General features: G+C 41.4%; 1 protein-coding gene across 2 annotated transcripts in view; it reads right to left on the reverse strand.

The window, feature by feature from the left end:
• Positions 1-10,418: 10,418 nt before the first annotated feature.
• LOC132378369 (cadherin-20-like) overlaps positions 10,419-16,803 on the reverse strand; it is a 183,070-nt gene continuing 176,685 nt past the window's right edge. For both annotated transcript variants that reach the window (XM_059945233.1, XM_059945234.1), the window contains one exon: positions 10,419-12,483. In XM_059945233.1, the coding sequence (XP_059801216.1) occupies positions 11,987-12,483 (497 nt within the window). In that variant the 3' untranslated portion in view covers positions 10,419-11,986. The remainder of the gene's footprint in view (positions 12,484-16,803) is intronic.

Raw genomic sequence — 16,803 nt, forward strand, 5'->3', positions numbered from 1 at the left:
TGAGGCAGAAGCATGTATCTGTTACTAGTTTGGATGACTCAATTGAACAGAAAATCTTTTCCTTCTTTGGATATCACCTGGAAGTCAAACCTTCCCATTTTAAATTGTGAAAAAAAATCAACAGGACTTACTACTTAATTTTCAAAATGGATATTAAAGTAGTAATTAAAGATATTATAATATCCTGGTTTCCAAAATGGCAGTCTCTGCAAAGTATTGAACTAACAGTTGTCTGTTAAACTTAGAAGCACTGTTGGCATATTTCAAGTTAGACAGCAAGCAGACAAATTAATACCAGGTGGAATTAACTAACAGCAAAAAAGCTAGCAAAAGTAGTCTGGTTAAATTACAGTGGACAACAAAGATTTTGCTTCCTGAATACTTTTGGGTGTAACTTATGTATTTTTTGCTGCAGATCATGAAAATCACCATCATGCTCCATATTATTGAAATTGCCGATATTTGTTATTTGGAGAAGTCCAGAACGAGGGGTCACAGTTTAAGGATAAAGGGGAAGCCTTTTATGGCCGAGATGAGGAAAAACTTCACACAGAGAGTGGTGAATCTGTGGAATTCTCTGCCACAGGAAACAGTTGAGGCCGGTTCATTGGTTATATTTAAGAGGAAGTTAGATATGGCCCTTGTGGCTAAAGGGATCAGAGGGTATGGAGAGAAAGCAGGTACAGGGTTCTGAGTTGGATGATCAGCCATGATCATACTGAATGGCGGTGCAGGCTCAAAGGGCTGAATGGCCTACTCCTGCACCTATTTTCTATGTTTCTATGTTTCAATTCACAATTCACGTGGGAATAAGTGATGCCAAGATTAAGGAAAGCATTTTTGTTGGTTCACCAAACAGGTAATCAATGACAGGCAATTTGAAGAACTTCTAGTGGGACTCGAGAAAATTGCATGGAAAGCACTCAAGGATGTTGCTGAAAATTTCTTGGCAACCACAGAGCACTAAACTATATGCATCTGGTTGACAACATGCTTCAAGCATACAAAATTATGAAGTGCAACATGTCACTAAAGATTAATTTTCTGAATTCCTATTTAAACTTCTCTCCAAATCAGCGATGAGGATGGTGAAAGGTTTCATCAGGACAATGGGGTCATGAAGAAATGGTATCAGGGCAACAGGAATCCATCAATGCTGGCTGATTATTGTTGAACAACTAAGTGAAAAGCCTCAGACACTGAGTACAAATAAAAATCAACAACAAAACTTTGTTAGCTTGGTTAAACTATTGCAAATATATGGATCTATATCTTTTAGCACAATGACTCCTCTTAGCACTAATTATTGACTGATAACATGCATATACATTGATCTGCTGTTCTCTTTGCGAAGCGAATATACACGTTAACTTCTCCTCTGTGTACGTGCCTTTATTTATTTGATATGTAGTTGTACAGACACAGCAAATTATCCATCTATTTGAACCTAAATGTCAGTGAATATGACCGACTACACTGACAGTTACGAGTCGACTGAATTCGGAGGGAGGGAGAGAGATAGCTAGAGGAAAGAGTGAACTGAACCAGCAGTGGTTGTGGATGCTAGAAAAGGGCTTCTGAGTAACAGTGCACTGTGCACAGTGAGAGATGCACAACTAGCAAAGTTGAAGTAAAAATAATGTGGTGATGGCCTTAGTCGGGAAAGTTGATGGATTTGATAGTGCTAATGAGGACTGGGAATTGTATATCGAGAGGGTTGAACTGTATTGTAATGCTAACGATGTGGATGAGGTAAAGAAAGTCTCCATACTTCTTAGTTTAATGGTACTAGGAAGTATCGTCCATTACGCAAGTTGGTAACTCCTGAAAAGCCAGCCAGCAAAATGATTGATGAAATTGCTGCAATTTTGCAAAATCACTTGAGCCCAAAACAACTGAGAGATTTATATTTCACAAAAGAAACCAGTCAATTGATGAAAGCATTTCTGAATACATTGCAGAACTGCACCAACTTTCCCAATACTGTGACTTTAGAGACTGACTTTCTGATGCATGAAGGGACAGACTTGTATGTGGCATTCATAGTCAAAGCACTCAAAAGAGGCTACTGCCTGATGGATATCTAACCTTAGAACAGGCATTGACCATTGCAATATTGTTAGAGACTGCAGCAAAGGATGCGGCAGAACTACAAAAAAAGAGTTTAGAATGTAAAACACACAAAGTGTCCCTGAAAGGTACAAAAGGCCAAAAATGTTATTGTTGTTTCAAATTCTCCCATGTTGCAAATGACTGTTGGTTTAAATAAAAAGTTTGCAGAAAATATTAAAGACATGACTACACAGAGAGCAAGTCAGCCAAAAAGCACAACCAAGGAGAACGAACACTGAGTGAAAAGTTTCAAACACAAAACCAAACAAATGCATAAAGTGACTGCATGTGAAGCTGAAACAGAAAACACAGAGTGTGACAAAGGTGAGCTGTCTTGCCTGGAAATGTGTAGCATTATAGAAACAGATTGCAAAATCATCTGGATCACAATAGATGTGTCTGGTGTAAACCTGAAAATGGAGCTGGGTACAGGGTCAGCTTTGTCCATAATTTCAGAGGCAGACTACAACAGACTGTTTTCTAAGCTACCATTATAAATGACCTCGGTGATGCTAAAGAACTACACAGGTGAAAAAATGTCTCCCAAAGACAAACTGAAAGTGAATGTGGTGTACGGAAGCTGAACACAGCAGTTAGAGCTTTATGTTTTGAAAAGAGGATGGCCAGCACTTTTCAGATGTAAATGGTTCAGAACTGGCACTCAATCAAAGCTCTCAATCTGGCATCAACAGGCAGCTGGAGCCCAAATGGTAACACTAACCAGAGACTGGCACAGCTGCTTAATACTAGTGAGAAGGTGTTTGAGAAGAGGATTGGTAAACTCAAAGGCATGAAGGTCAGAATTTAACTGGATGAAGCAGCAACACCAAGATTCCATTAAGCACCTTGTCCTAAAGTTGATGCTAAATTTCAGAACTTGGAGGCATCTGCGATTCTCTTCCAGCCATGCCCATTGTCCTAGTGAACAAGAAAGGGAAGGCCAAAGCCATTCACAAATATGGGGTTTACAAAGTGAGGATCAATCTGGTGCTGCGCCCTGTGCAGTATCCTCTGCCACAAATAGAAGACATTTTTGTATCTTTGGCAGGCAGGGAGAGGTTTTCAAAGATTGACTTGTCACAAGCCTATCTGCCAATGAAGATTGAGGAGTCAAGCAGGAAGTTCCTCACAATCAACACTCACAGGGGACTGTTCCAGTATATTTGTTTCGTCTTTGGCGTCGCATCAGCCCAAGCAATTTGGCAAAGAGCAATGGTCCAAGTGCTCCAAAATATCCCCAGAACACAACGTCACCTTGAGGACATCATCGTGACGGGCAGGAATGATGAAGGGCACCTCCAGAACCTTGGGAAAGTGCCTACCAGGCTGAGTGAGTATGGTCTGTGTGCAAAGAAAGTTTTTCCAGAATGAAATCTTACATTGTGGACATGTCATTGACAAGATTGGATTACATAAGTCACAAGAGAAGAGTGAGGCAGTGCTATAAGCACCTAAAACAGAAAACACGTCACAACTCAGGTTATACTTGGGCCTTGTTAGCTACTACACTGGTTTCTCTCAAACATTGCTACAGTGCTGCATCCATTGAACACACTGTTGCAGACAGGAGCAAAGTGGTCAGAAAGATGTGAAAGGGCATTCAGGGAAACAAAGAGAATAATAACATCAGATGAACTGCTCACCCATTACAACCCATCTCTGCCCATCAGACTGACATGTGATGTGTCCTCTTATGGCATTGGTCACACATCAAAAAAGATGGATCTGTATGTCCGATTGCATTTGCTTCGAGATCACTGATGAGCACAGAACACAGTTACACACAGATTGACCGGGAGGCCCTTAGTCTAGTATGGGGAATAATGAAGTTCTACCACTACCTTTAAGGGCAAAAGATTACTCTAGTGACAGATCACCAGCCCCTTGTGACCATTTTCAATCCCAGGAAGGGAATCCAAATGAAGTCTGCTACATGGTTGCAACATTGGGCACTTTTCCTAGGAGCCCACTCTTACGACATAGAGTTCAAGGGTACCAAACAACATATCAAAGCTGATGGCTTGTCACATCTTCCACTATTGACAACTGAAGGAAAGTCCTCATTCTGTGACCCAGCAGAAGTGTTTCACAGAGCATTGGTGGACCAGCTGCCAGTAACAAATTCTGAAATACAAAGAGAAACAAGGAATGACCCGACATTATCAAATAGTCTATGACATCACCATGCAAGAATAGCTAGATCTTGGTAAACCCATGTTTCCAGAGTTCTCAATGAGATGAGACCAATTGTCAGTATGTCACAAAACACTGATGAGTGGATCTTATATTGTGGTTCCCTCTAAACTGCACACTTGAGCATTACAGAATCTGCATGAAGGACACCTGGGTACAGTCATCTTGAATAGTCGCACCCTGAGCTACATGTGGTGGCTGGGAAAAGGAAGATAGATTGAAGACTTGACCAAAAGCTGTTCAGGATACCGCAAAGTTCAAAATGCACCTCCACCGGCACGGTTACACCCATGGGATTGGCTATCTTCATCATGGCAAAGAGTACATTTTGATTTTGCTGGGCCATTCATGGACTCCATGTTCCTGATTGGTGTGGATGCTCAGTTGAAGTGGCCTGGGGTCACACCAATAAAGCAAAGCACATCAGAAAAGATTGTTTCAGCTCTGATGACTATCTTCTCCAGAAAACAAATTGTGAGTGACAAAGGACCGCAATACATGTCGGGAGAGTTCAAGCTATTCATGAAGGTAAATGGCATCAAGCATTTCAAGTCGGCTCCTCACCACCCAGCAATGAATGGGTTAGCTGAAAGGTTTATCCAAGCCTTCAACAAGTACTTTAAAATGATGGACAAGGAGGACATTTCTCTGCATCGCAAGGTTGACAACTTCCCTTTCGTGTATCAGAACTCTATTCATGTGACGTGAAATCAAACAGCTGAAATGCTGTTCATGAGTGGGAATCTGAGATCATGCACAAACCTCCTGATCTATGTAGGGAAGTGTGGTTCAGCCAGTTGCCAAGTAAATCAGCAAGCAGCTTCATGGTTGGAAAGGAAGTCTTGGCATGTAATTACCAAGAAGACAAGTGTGATTACCAAGAAGAGACACCAGTAGGATAGCGACAAGAACTGGACCACTGGTGTACACAGTGGCGTTTGGAGATGGAGGCATCATGTGGACCAGGTACTGGATACTCAGTCACATAACACTCCTGAGTCGATTACATCCAAAAAAGCAGACACTTTACAGCCACCGGACTTGATTTTCAGTGATGATCATGTCTTTAGCTGTAATGTGACACCTGTAACAGAGAAAGTTGTTTTTGACAAGATACTGATCAAACCTGATGCAACTCCATAGGTGCTATCCTGAAAAAAAACAGAATGCCACCCAAAATATTTAGTATAGTGAACTTAGTTATAGTTTATTAAAGGGAATTTGAATGTTTTGTACATATACAGTTTTATGTTATAGTAATCTAATGGGGAAGAAGTGTAATGTATGGATTTATTTCTTTTAGTACAATGTCTCCTCTTAGCACTATTTTTTGACATAACTTACCTATGCTCATTGATCAATGGCTCTCTGTCTCTCTTTTACTGCAAAGTGAACACATGAGTTAACCTCACCTTCATGTGTGTGCTTTTATTTATTTGATATGTTATCATACAGACACAACACCCTTCACTTCTGATTCCTCTATGAGGACTGGTGTGTCAAGTTTCAAAATGGTATCTCACCACTTCAAAATCCTGCTTTAGTTTGGGCTTTGCTTCTCTAACATCTTTCTTGAATCTATGAACTAGGTGCCCTGCAAACACTGAGATCACCTGGGCAAACCCTGCCTTGGCCTATCAGATATTTGCTTTGCCCTATCCACTCCCTTGGCCCCCCACTCTGCAGTTTAAAGCTAAATGACTTTCTCACTTCCACACCACTGATATGAAACAATTGTGCCCTGATAACCCCTGACCTGCTGAGTGTTTCCATGATTTGTAGTAGTTATAAACATAAGCGATTCTGTAGATGCTGGTAATCAAGAACAACAAATGCAAAATGGTGGAGGAACTCATCAGGACTGATGAATTGTCTCGGCCCAAAACGTTGACTGTCTATTCATTTTCAGAGATGCTGCCTGATCTGCTGACTTGCAGTGATTATTTCAGATTTTCCACCATCTGCAGTTTTTTTCCATCTTAAAGGTTAATCTGTATGCATTCTTGGCTCACAGGTTGAGTAAAATCCATTAAGCACTGTTTTAATTTTATTAATCGTATTTGTAACTACTGTTTATTTTCTCTACAAGACAGTCCTACATGTCAATCAATCTTTGTATGGAGAATTGCTCTTAAGTACACTTCTAAATAGATCAATGTTGACTTTAGTATTATGTTCCTTTGACTTAAACTCCCACAGTAACGCCTGTTCCCATCACCTTAGCAACAGAAAGATTCTTTATCTACCACAAATGGCATCAAATGTTCGTTGTTACAATTCGAACGTGGGATTGATCTCAATCAGTGAGGTTTATTTAGGGAATCAGACTGATTAGACAGGTTAACATTATCAGAGAGCCAGTTTATTGAATAGGTTAGAGGAAATGCTCAGAAGTGTAGTATTTCCAGGGCTCAAATGTCCTTGAAATTCAAGGCTGACTTAGATGAACCTTTCTCTTGCCTTCATCTGGTCTCTCTGGCTCTTTTTTGGGCAGAAGATAGTATCAGAATACGTTGAACCTATACATTTTTAAAATTTAATTTTCAGAATATCCCAGATTGTCTATCAGATGGGTGTAATTGGTGTTCATATAGTGTTCTGTTGAGCAAGAGATGAGTGCAATTCTGATAAATATCCTGGTAAATATTCACCTCCTTGGTCAACATTATTAAAACAGATGAAATATTTTAAAAGGACTGTAGATGCTGGGAATTTAAAATAAAAATAAAAAGGGCTAGAAACACTGAGCACATCAGGCTGCATCTGTGGGAAGAAAACAGAGCTAATATCTTCAGGCTGAAGAACATTCCTGATGAAGAGTCTTCAACCTGAAATATCAACCCTTTTTCTCATTCCACAAACTATTTTGAATGATTTGCGGGCATAGAAGGGAAAAAAATCACACTTTTAAATAAATAAAATTGTATTCTAAGCAGGACTGTTTGTTTAATCAGTGCTCTTCCCCAAGTCTGAGTTTTATTTGGCAACATGACATACGTCAAGCTGCAACATCAGTTGCAAGCTGGCTCCAAGGGTTTTTGCATTATTATAAGACAGCACTATCTGTGTAGCATGTTCTGATTTCATTGACAAAGAAGCAATTCAAGTTATTTCTGCCCTAAGTCAGCAAATCTGTGGGATGAAGAGACTGAGTTTAATTAAGTAGCCTTAGGAAAGTCCACACTATCTTTAAGAAATATCCTGAAAATACCATCATGCTGACGATTTGGAAACATACTCTTTTTATAAAGAGTTTATTGAAGTTCATTCCATAGCAACTTGGCAGATGAGAGTTGGGGGAGCTGGTGATGATGGTGGCTATAATCTTAGGCCAAGCATGAGCAGAGGAGTGCACCTAATCTGCAGGGTGATCCAGTTCCTGATAAACATCAGGGATTTTTTTTGGTGTGTGTGGACCTGTTATTGAGCTTATTCTGCCTGGAATAAGCTTCAACCCATTTCAGACCTAGATTGTAAAATGTACATATCGGGTTCATCACAGCAACTTTGCTGAGCTGCTCCGATGGAAAAGCCAATGGTTTCAATTCTGCGATATTATGTAATATTGGTCGACCTCCTGACTCCAGGGGAAACCTGATGGCTTTTGCATACAAAATATGGAAGTGGGTAATGATAGCAGCAAATCTGACACTCACCTTTCCTTCCTAACACCCAGTCACTTCCCTCCCATTGAAAATATCCCAGGTCAGATCAACTGTCTAATATTGGTTGAATCTAAAGGAAGATCTGTGTATGGGAATGAATTTAGGCATTTGTGACTGCTGACATACCCTATTTAAGCTCCACAAAATGATCCACTGGAGATTTATTCTGTGAATGGCTCTTTTGTGGGCCTGTGAGCTGTTTTCCCCTATTCTCTAACACTTGAAGTTTTGCTTAACAAAATATTACCTAGGTATAGGAATGTTAAACTTACATTTTACTGGACTGCAGTTAATGTAGAGCAATCAGTACTGGGATGATGAATGACGCAGAAGAGATTTAGATGTGATGCAGATTAGGGATGATCAAAGCCAATAAATAAGCCTAGGCAACACTTGAATAGTGTCATATAGGATTATGGCTGGTGCCAGGGTTGAGACAAGTAATTTGTCAAAGGTGCTTGTGGCTTCCTCGATTGTTATAATGTTAGCTTGAGGAAGAGCACCTCGCCTTCTCTTTAAGCCGGCTTCATTCTTTAGGTAACTTCCTATTTATGCTCAGTTCTGCTGTATGCTATTCATTCACAATATTGGCTCAACACACACAAAAATGCTGCAGGAACACAAGGGGTCAAGTCAGCAGCTATGGAGAGAAATGGTCAATGTTTTGGGCTGAGACCTTTCATTGGGACTGAATGGTCCGGATGAAGGGTCTCAGCCCAAACCATCGATTGTCTAGTCCTCTCCATCGATGCTGCCTGACCTGCTGATTTCCTCCAGCGTTTTGTGCACGTTGCTTTGGATTTCCTACATCTGCAGAATCTCCTGTGTTTATAATCTTGACTCTCTCCACAGGCTCGGAGTTTCGCACATTTTATATTCATTTAGTTGTGCTCTTTCTCTCTAACTTGCCTCATTTCATTCCAGTAATGTTCCTTTGTTTGTGCACTTTCTCTTCCCAACTGCTCTCACGACAGCCTATCTACAGCTTATTCCCATGTCTATCGTGACCCTACTCTAGTCACTTTATCCTGTCTTATCTCCAGCTTACAATTAATTTGTTTCTCATCTCTTTTGCAGTTCTGATAAAAAAAGTCATTGATCTGAAAGACTAACTCTGCTTCTCCTCCCACAAATGCTGCTTGAACTGCTGTGCTCTCAACATTTTCTGGTTTTGTTTACAGTTTCCTTGATATCTCTGCCCCTTTGATCCCTGCTCATCACAGATCATCTGGTAATTAAACTTTTTTTTCACCTGATATGCCCATCTCTGCTCCTAATTACCCCTGTGCAGCCCCTGACACCAACCCGGACTCTCAAAACTCCAGTGTATTAACCTGTCCCTTTACATCCTCTCTGCTTCTACCAGAAATAAGTGAAGATTCTGACTACCTCTGCCGAATTCACTATTAGTAGTGACCAAGCATCTGAATCAGACTGGGTTCCATGTGTGGAATTTACTCTTAAAATCTACTGTTATATCCAGACCTTAATTCCTTCCCCTTGCCATGGGAGCCTTCCTGTAATAAATACTTGAATAAGTGTTGCCAACACTCGAAGATTAATTAGCCTAGGGTTTCCAGGAAGAGATATATAATGCCTTGGACCCTGTTCCGAACTATACAGGGAAATAACGCAATGTAATCTTAAAAATAACTGTAGGATTATAAACTTCTGTTAGATATTGAAAAAATGTTTGGGGAAGTTCTTAGTTGTTTGACTGACAAGGCAGGAATTAGGCAGCTATTGCAGAGCCTTTGTGCTTCCCAGTTGGTTTTGGGAATGTGAAGAATTAGTAGTTAAAGTGCGATCCCTTGAGTTGAGTATAATGTTCTCTGAAGGGGTTGTCTATTGGTGGCTCCTCAGTTGGCTGTAAAGGCCGATGTGGGATCTGCATATCCAGGCTTTTTGGGTGGACCCCCTCAATAGAGAACTTTCTGGGCATGACTTGGTTTAATTTGGGGAACCTGACGTGAAGCAATGCAAAGACAGGAATGTTAGGTGCCCAGTGAGTCCTGATGAAGGGTCTTGGCCTGAAACGTTGACTGCTCATTTCTACGGATGCTGCCCAAACTGCTGAGTTCCTCCAGCTTGTTTGTATGTGTTGATCTGGACTATTTTTATTGCGTGGCTGTATCTTATTGATATCTTACATGTGCTTGAGATCTTGTATGTGCTACGTGTGCTTTGTGCTGTGTGTGACCGTCGGTGCTATGTTTTGTATCTTGACCCCGGAGTAATGCTGTCTTGTTTAGCTGTATTCACGGTTATTCAAATGACAATCAAACTTGAATTGAATGTCTTGGGGGGTGAGGATGGTGACTGTAAGGGAGGGGAGATGTAACTGATTTCAATAAGACAAAAGCTGTAATTGTAGGATTTGAATGGAGGATGATTGAAATAATAATGGATGACTTACTTACTTTTATTAAAACAACTGCTAACGTCCTGACAAGCAGCACATCAATATTCATTTTTTTAAGAAATTAACAAATGTACAAAAATTTTCCATAAACAAGAAAATACAGTTTTTGTTGTTAAAGATGCACATTTTCACCATTTTGTCCTTGAAATCAGAGTACCTTTTACAAGTCTCATCTGTCACAAGACAGATAAAACACAGTGAGTGGTAAGTTCTGTCTTTATGCAGCAAGTACACAAAACCAAAGGCAGCAGTCCCTGACTACCAAACTCTTGTCTCCAATGTGCACTGTAAATCCAGACTAAATCAATTTGTTTTCAAAACGTAACCTGGTCCAGTCATATTGAACGGATTAGTAGCCATTTTCAAAGGCATTGGCCACCATTGGACACATATCCTGTATTCAGGACAACGGAATCAATAATTCATTAAAGCATTGCTCATCTATTTACAGTTATCTGATTCCAGTATACCTTTAACTGCATGCAGAGTCAGGGAAATAATGGGTTAACATTTTTTCACACCGACTTAAATGTCATTATTTTTGCATCCTATTTTAAATACAATCTATTCTGTTACATTTTAAAATGTGCATTTGTTTGATCTGCGTTGCCTTTCTGTATTAGACATTCAGCCAAGGTCTGAGTGTCTTGAATTCAGTGCATCTGTAAGCTGCCGTGTTTAACAGATGAGGCTGGGGTTTGCAAGTCTCCACCTACGAGTCCATTCCTCAGTTCCATTCTCTGGCTTGCTGCTGAGTAATGCGAATTCCAAGGGTTCGACTATGGATGCGAAGCAAATTTTAAGGAAGAGAAGGATCCAGAATTGCTTCCCTTGCAATTTCCGATTTGCCATCATATGGATGTTGGGGAGGGGGAAGGGGCTGTCTTGCTGAAGTTACAAACCTCCTTTGTGTATTCAGCTGGAGAGCCTGAATCTTGCTGGATTTTCAGACAGACGTCTGCACAGCCACTTCATCAGCTTATAGGAATCTTTCACATATAAGGACAATGTTTTTTTTTGACATGTAATTAAACCAGAAAGGCAGAGCTCTTCATAACTCAACAATCCACCGGGTCACAGAATGACACTGCATGAACTTCCAAATAAAATGTAAACCTGTTTACACTATGACTGCGGCAATGGCCTGATTAATAATCCACATCCCTGCCTAGATATTTACAGTGAGTTTTGAAAATGAACAAACAAGTCTCGTTCTGATTTACTGAAGTGAGGGCTGGGATGCTGTGTGAGCTGCCATTGCTCAGTGTTAGAATAGATTTCAGTGTTACAGAGGCAAGACATAATCACTTTTATCCTCAGAGGTTGAGATACCTTATTTTTTTTATTTTCTGTCCTTCTAAACAGGCAGATAGTGACTTTAATGATTCAAGTTTTTCCCCCCTGTCCTTCCTGTCATGTGTTCTGCCTGTCTGAGCTGCCAATCTGCAGTTTCACTATTTCCTACATGGTTTGCTCGATCCCAGTTGAAACCCCAAAAATACTTCATCTTGATGATGGGCTTTCTGACCAAAATGGGCAGAGATCCATGCTGAACAACAGAGGCTGCCATTAATCAAGAAGCTCTCCCTGCCGGCTACAATGAGTCTTCAGCACTCTCGGAGCCTCTGTACATGTCTGCCAGTTTCTTGAACCGAGGTCCCCACTCGGTGAGATAATCATAATTGAAGTCCAAGTCTGTTGTGGTTGACTCGAAGGAGCTCAGTGATTCCGCTATAGAGCCATTCCCCTCAAATGCGTAAGTCTGCAAGGAATCGAAAGGGGGAGCACAGGGGTCCGTGTTGGCATCGTGCAACTTTGTCAGAATGTAGCTGTTGATGCTGTCGTCGCCTGATCTGCACTGCGAGACGTACCTGGACAGGCTTTCAATTTCTGGCAGCATGTCCCTCCTGGACTTTGTCAAGTGAGCTTCCCTGGGATTCCACAGGGCAGCAATGTCAAAGGCCTCCGTGTCCTCTTCACCACCGCCTTCATCGTCGTAACGCACAATATTTTCATGGACGTTTTCCTCCTCGTCAACAATAAGGGATTGTTTCTTGTGTTTTCTCATTGTTAAAATTAACAATATTAATACTGAAAGGGAAGCAGAAGAATTGGTACAAGTTAGCTGAGACTGTCCTTCGTATTATTTTTAAAAAAGACAATAATAAACATTTAAGACTGCCCCTGATCCAAAAAAGAATATAGGATGCTGAACTGACAGCACAAAGACAGGCCTTTCAGTCCGCAATGCCTGCACTGACCATACTGCTAATCTGGCTCTCATCTCCCTTTGTTCCTTACCTGTTCACATACCTGTCTAAAAGCCTCTTAAAAGTTGCTAACTTTTCTGGTTGCACCATTTTCCCTGGCATGAATTCCAGGCACCTAGCACACTCAGTGTCAATTATCTTTACTTCATTGCGATACAGTGTGGATCAGGCCCTTCCAGCCACTCCTCACAGCAATCTCCCAATTTAATCCTTGTTTGATTTACAATGACCAACTAACCTACCAATGCCTAGCTCTTTGGACTGTGGGAGGAAACCAGAGTACCCTGAACAAATACATGTGATTACATGGAGAAAGTACAAGTTCCTTACAGGACGTGATGGGAAATGAACTCGGGCATTGTGTTAACGACGATGCTACCCTGCAGCCTCATAAAGTTAGCACCTGAACAGGGATATGAACCCTAGACCCTCAGATTAAATGTCTGATGCTCTATTGACTGGTCTAGCTTTCTAGAACTCTCTGACCTTGCACAGTTTCAAACTTCCCTCTTCTTATCTTAAACCCATGTCCTGTAGATTCTCTTATTTCCACCTAGTGAAAAAGACTCTGATTATACATCTGGTATCTATTAGGTTGCTGACTCCAGCACCCCAGAGAATACAACCCATATTTGTCCAACCTCTCCTAATAGCTGATACAGTCCAATCCAGAAACTTCCTGACAAGCCTCTTCTGCATTCTCTTCGAAGCCTCAACATCCTTGCTTTTAGGTGGTGACTAGAAATATACATTGAGTCAGTCACAGAATGCTATAGCACAGAAACCGGCCTTTCAACCCATCTAGTCTGTGTTGAACCATCAACCTATCTAGTCCCAGCAAGCTGCACCTAAACCATAATCATCCATGCCCCTCTCACCCATGTAACTATCCAAATTTCTCTTGAATGTTAACATTGACCCCACATCCACCACTTGCACTAGCAGCTCATTCCACACTCTCACCACTGTTACAGTGAAGAAGATACCCCTCAAGTTCCCCTTGAACATCAGCTTTCACCCTTAACCCATGACTTTTGGTTGTAATCCCACCCAACCTCAGTAGAAAAAGCCTGCTTGCATTAACCCTACCTATTTCCTTCTAGGAAAATGGTCCCCTCCTCCAGCTTAGATGCAAACCGTCTCTTCTGTACAGATCCCACCTTCACTGGAAGAGAGCCCAATGATATGAAAATCTGAAACCCACTCTCCTGTACAAACTCCTTTGAATTAAACTGTACAATCTTCCTATTTCTGGCCTCACTAACACATGACATGGGTAGAGTCCTGAGAGCACAGCCCTGGAGGTCCTTTAATTTCGCACCTAGCTCCCTGAGCTCACTTTGCAGGACCTCGTCACCTCTCCTAAACATGCCATTGGTACCAACGTGGACTATGACTTCCGGCTGCTCTCCCTCCCATTAAGAATGCTGTGGACTTAATCCCAGACCTAGGCACCCGGAGGCAACAAAGTTTCCAGGAATCTTGTTCTCAACCACAGAAGCTCCTTCCTGTTCCCTAATCGATGAATCCTCTATCACTACAGTTCTTCTCTTCTCCTGCCTTCCCTTCTGAGCCACAGATCCAAGCTCAGTGCCAGAGATTGTTTGCTGTGGCTTCTCCCTGCTAGGTCATTCCCAGTCCCTCCCCACCGAACAATACCCAAAGCAGTATACTTAATATTGAGGGAAACAGCCACTGGAGTACTCTGCAGTGCCTGCCTATTCCCTTTCCCTCTTCTGACAGTCACCCGGGTATCTGTCTCCTACAACTGAGGAGCTCCTATCTATCACCTCCTCATTCTCCCTTAGGAGCCAAAGGTCATTGCGCTGCAGCTCCAGTTCCTTAACACAGTCTCTAAGGAGCTGCAGGTCGGAGCACTTTGTGCAGATCCAGGAGACCGGAGGTCTCCCATCTCACACAAGGAACTCTGGACCCATTCTCTGAGCACTAGCTATGTACTAAAAGGAAAAAAAAACCTGCTGGAAATGTACTTCGAGCCTCTGTCCGTTCTCGCTCAAGCCTGTTGAACCAAAGCTGGATCACTCTAACACTGCCCACTCCAACAGTGATTGCTACAAAATCTCGGTGTTTGTGACTGTTGAACATGTTTTGAAGCTCATTGTGTGTGATTGTTGATCCTGTTTTGAAGCTCAGAGTGTGTGACTGTTGAACCCGTTTTAAAGCTCATTGTGTGTGACTGTTGAACCTGTTTTGAATCTCGGTGTGTGTGACTGTTGAATCCGTTTTGAATCTCGGTGTGCGCGAATGTTGAACCCAATTTGAATCTCAGTGTGTTTGGCTGTTAAACCCATTTTGAATCTCGGTGTTTGTGACTGTTGAACCCTTTTTGAATCTCCGTGTGTGTGACTGTTGAACCCGTTTTGAATCTCTGTGTATGTGACTGTTGAATCCCTTTTGAAGCTCGGTGTGTGTGACTGTTGAAACCATGTTGTATCTCGGTGTGTGTGACTGTTGAACCCGTGTTAAAGCTCGGTTTGTCTGACTGTTGAACCCATTTTAAAGTTCGTTCTGTGTGACTATTGATCCAGTTTTGAAGCTCCGTGTGTGCGACTGTTGAACCTGTTTTGAAGCTCGGTGTGTGTGACTGTTGAACCTGTTTTGAATCTCTGTGTATGTGACTGTTGAATTCGTTTTGAAGCTCGGTGTGTGTGACTGTTGCACCTGTTTTGAATGTCAGTGTGTGTGACTGTTGAATCTGTTTTAAAGCTCGTTGTGTGAGATTGTTGAACCTGTTTTGAAGCTCGGTGTGTGTTACTGTTGAACCCGTTTTAAAGCTCGTTGTGTGTGACTGTTGAACCTGTTTTGAATCTTGGTGTGTGTGAATGTTGAACCTGTTTTGAAGCTCGCCGTGTGTGACTGTTGAACCTTTTTTGAAGCTCGGTGTGTGTGATTGTTGAACCTGTTTTGAATCTCTGTGTATGTGACTGTTGAATCCGTTTTGAGGCTCATGGAGGTCCTTGCACACTGCAGGATGGTTAGCTCTGTTGGTCAGAATGTGGTGTGAATAACGCAAAGGTGATGGGTTCGATCCTCATTCTGCTTTACAGAGTAGACTCAGTGGGCCAAATGGCTTAATTCTGCTCCTACTCTATGTCTTATGTGGCCTGACTGAAGTTTTATAAGTTTTATAAGTTTTATGACCCCCTGCCCGAGATGATGAAGTTAACAATGCCACATGCCTTTTTTACCAGTCTATCCACCCATCTGGCCATCTTCAGGGAACTATGAAGATCAATGTTCCCTCTAAGGTGTGCGCATTTGCACGCACACACATCTTTTGTTACTAGCACACAAAGGAATTTAAGTTGCACACTGAAGGTTATCACCCTCTACCTCATTGCCATGTTAAGTATAGTTCAAAGCTGTACACAGTCACATTTCTTTTTCCAGTTTCTGGTGCAGACAATGATTTGTCTGCAGATTTTAGAACTGGCTTATTTATACTATTTTTATTGGAGAAATTACTCAGTGTACACATGTTGTTGTCATTGGGCAAAAGATTGCACACACTGATCATTACAAATGAGAGGGAACATTGATGAAGATCTTGTATGCCTCGATTCCTCTGTAATTAGTGCTCCCAGTGTTTACTGTATACTTTGCTCCTGCTTTTGATCCCCTAAATTCATCACTTTACACTCGACTGGATTAAAGAAAGGGGATTATATTAAATTTATATGTTAGTGTAAAGTAGACAGATGCTACCTATTACATACTCAACTGCTGTGTTGGATGGAGTTCCTCTGTATCATAATGTGAGGTATAGCTACACTTCATTACAAATGAAGTCAGTCGAAGTTAGGCAGAAATTCAGTATTATTCATTTTTCACATCTGCTAAGGCTAATTAACTCATCAGAAGATTTATGAAAGTAGAGACAGAATAGGCCAAATGGCCCCTTGAGTTTCCAGCGTCACTGGAAGTACCTGCACTGAACTTCTAAATCTGTTCTGCTTTCCCAACTTACCCCATCTCCCTTGATTCTTCTGGTGTTTAAAATTTGATGGATCTCATATTTGAATATACTGAAGTTCTCTCTAGGGTAGAGCATGCTGAATGCTCATAACTAAAGGAACAACTGCATATCTCTGTATTAGAGGCATAACTCTCTTATTCTGAA

The sequence above is a fragment of the Hypanus sabinus genome, chromosome 20 (assembly GCF_030144855.1).
Source record: "Hypanus sabinus isolate sHypSab1 chromosome 20, sHypSab1.hap1, whole genome shotgun sequence".
Taxonomy (NCBI): domain Eukaryota; kingdom Metazoa; phylum Chordata; class Chondrichthyes; order Myliobatiformes; family Dasyatidae; genus Hypanus; species Hypanus sabinus.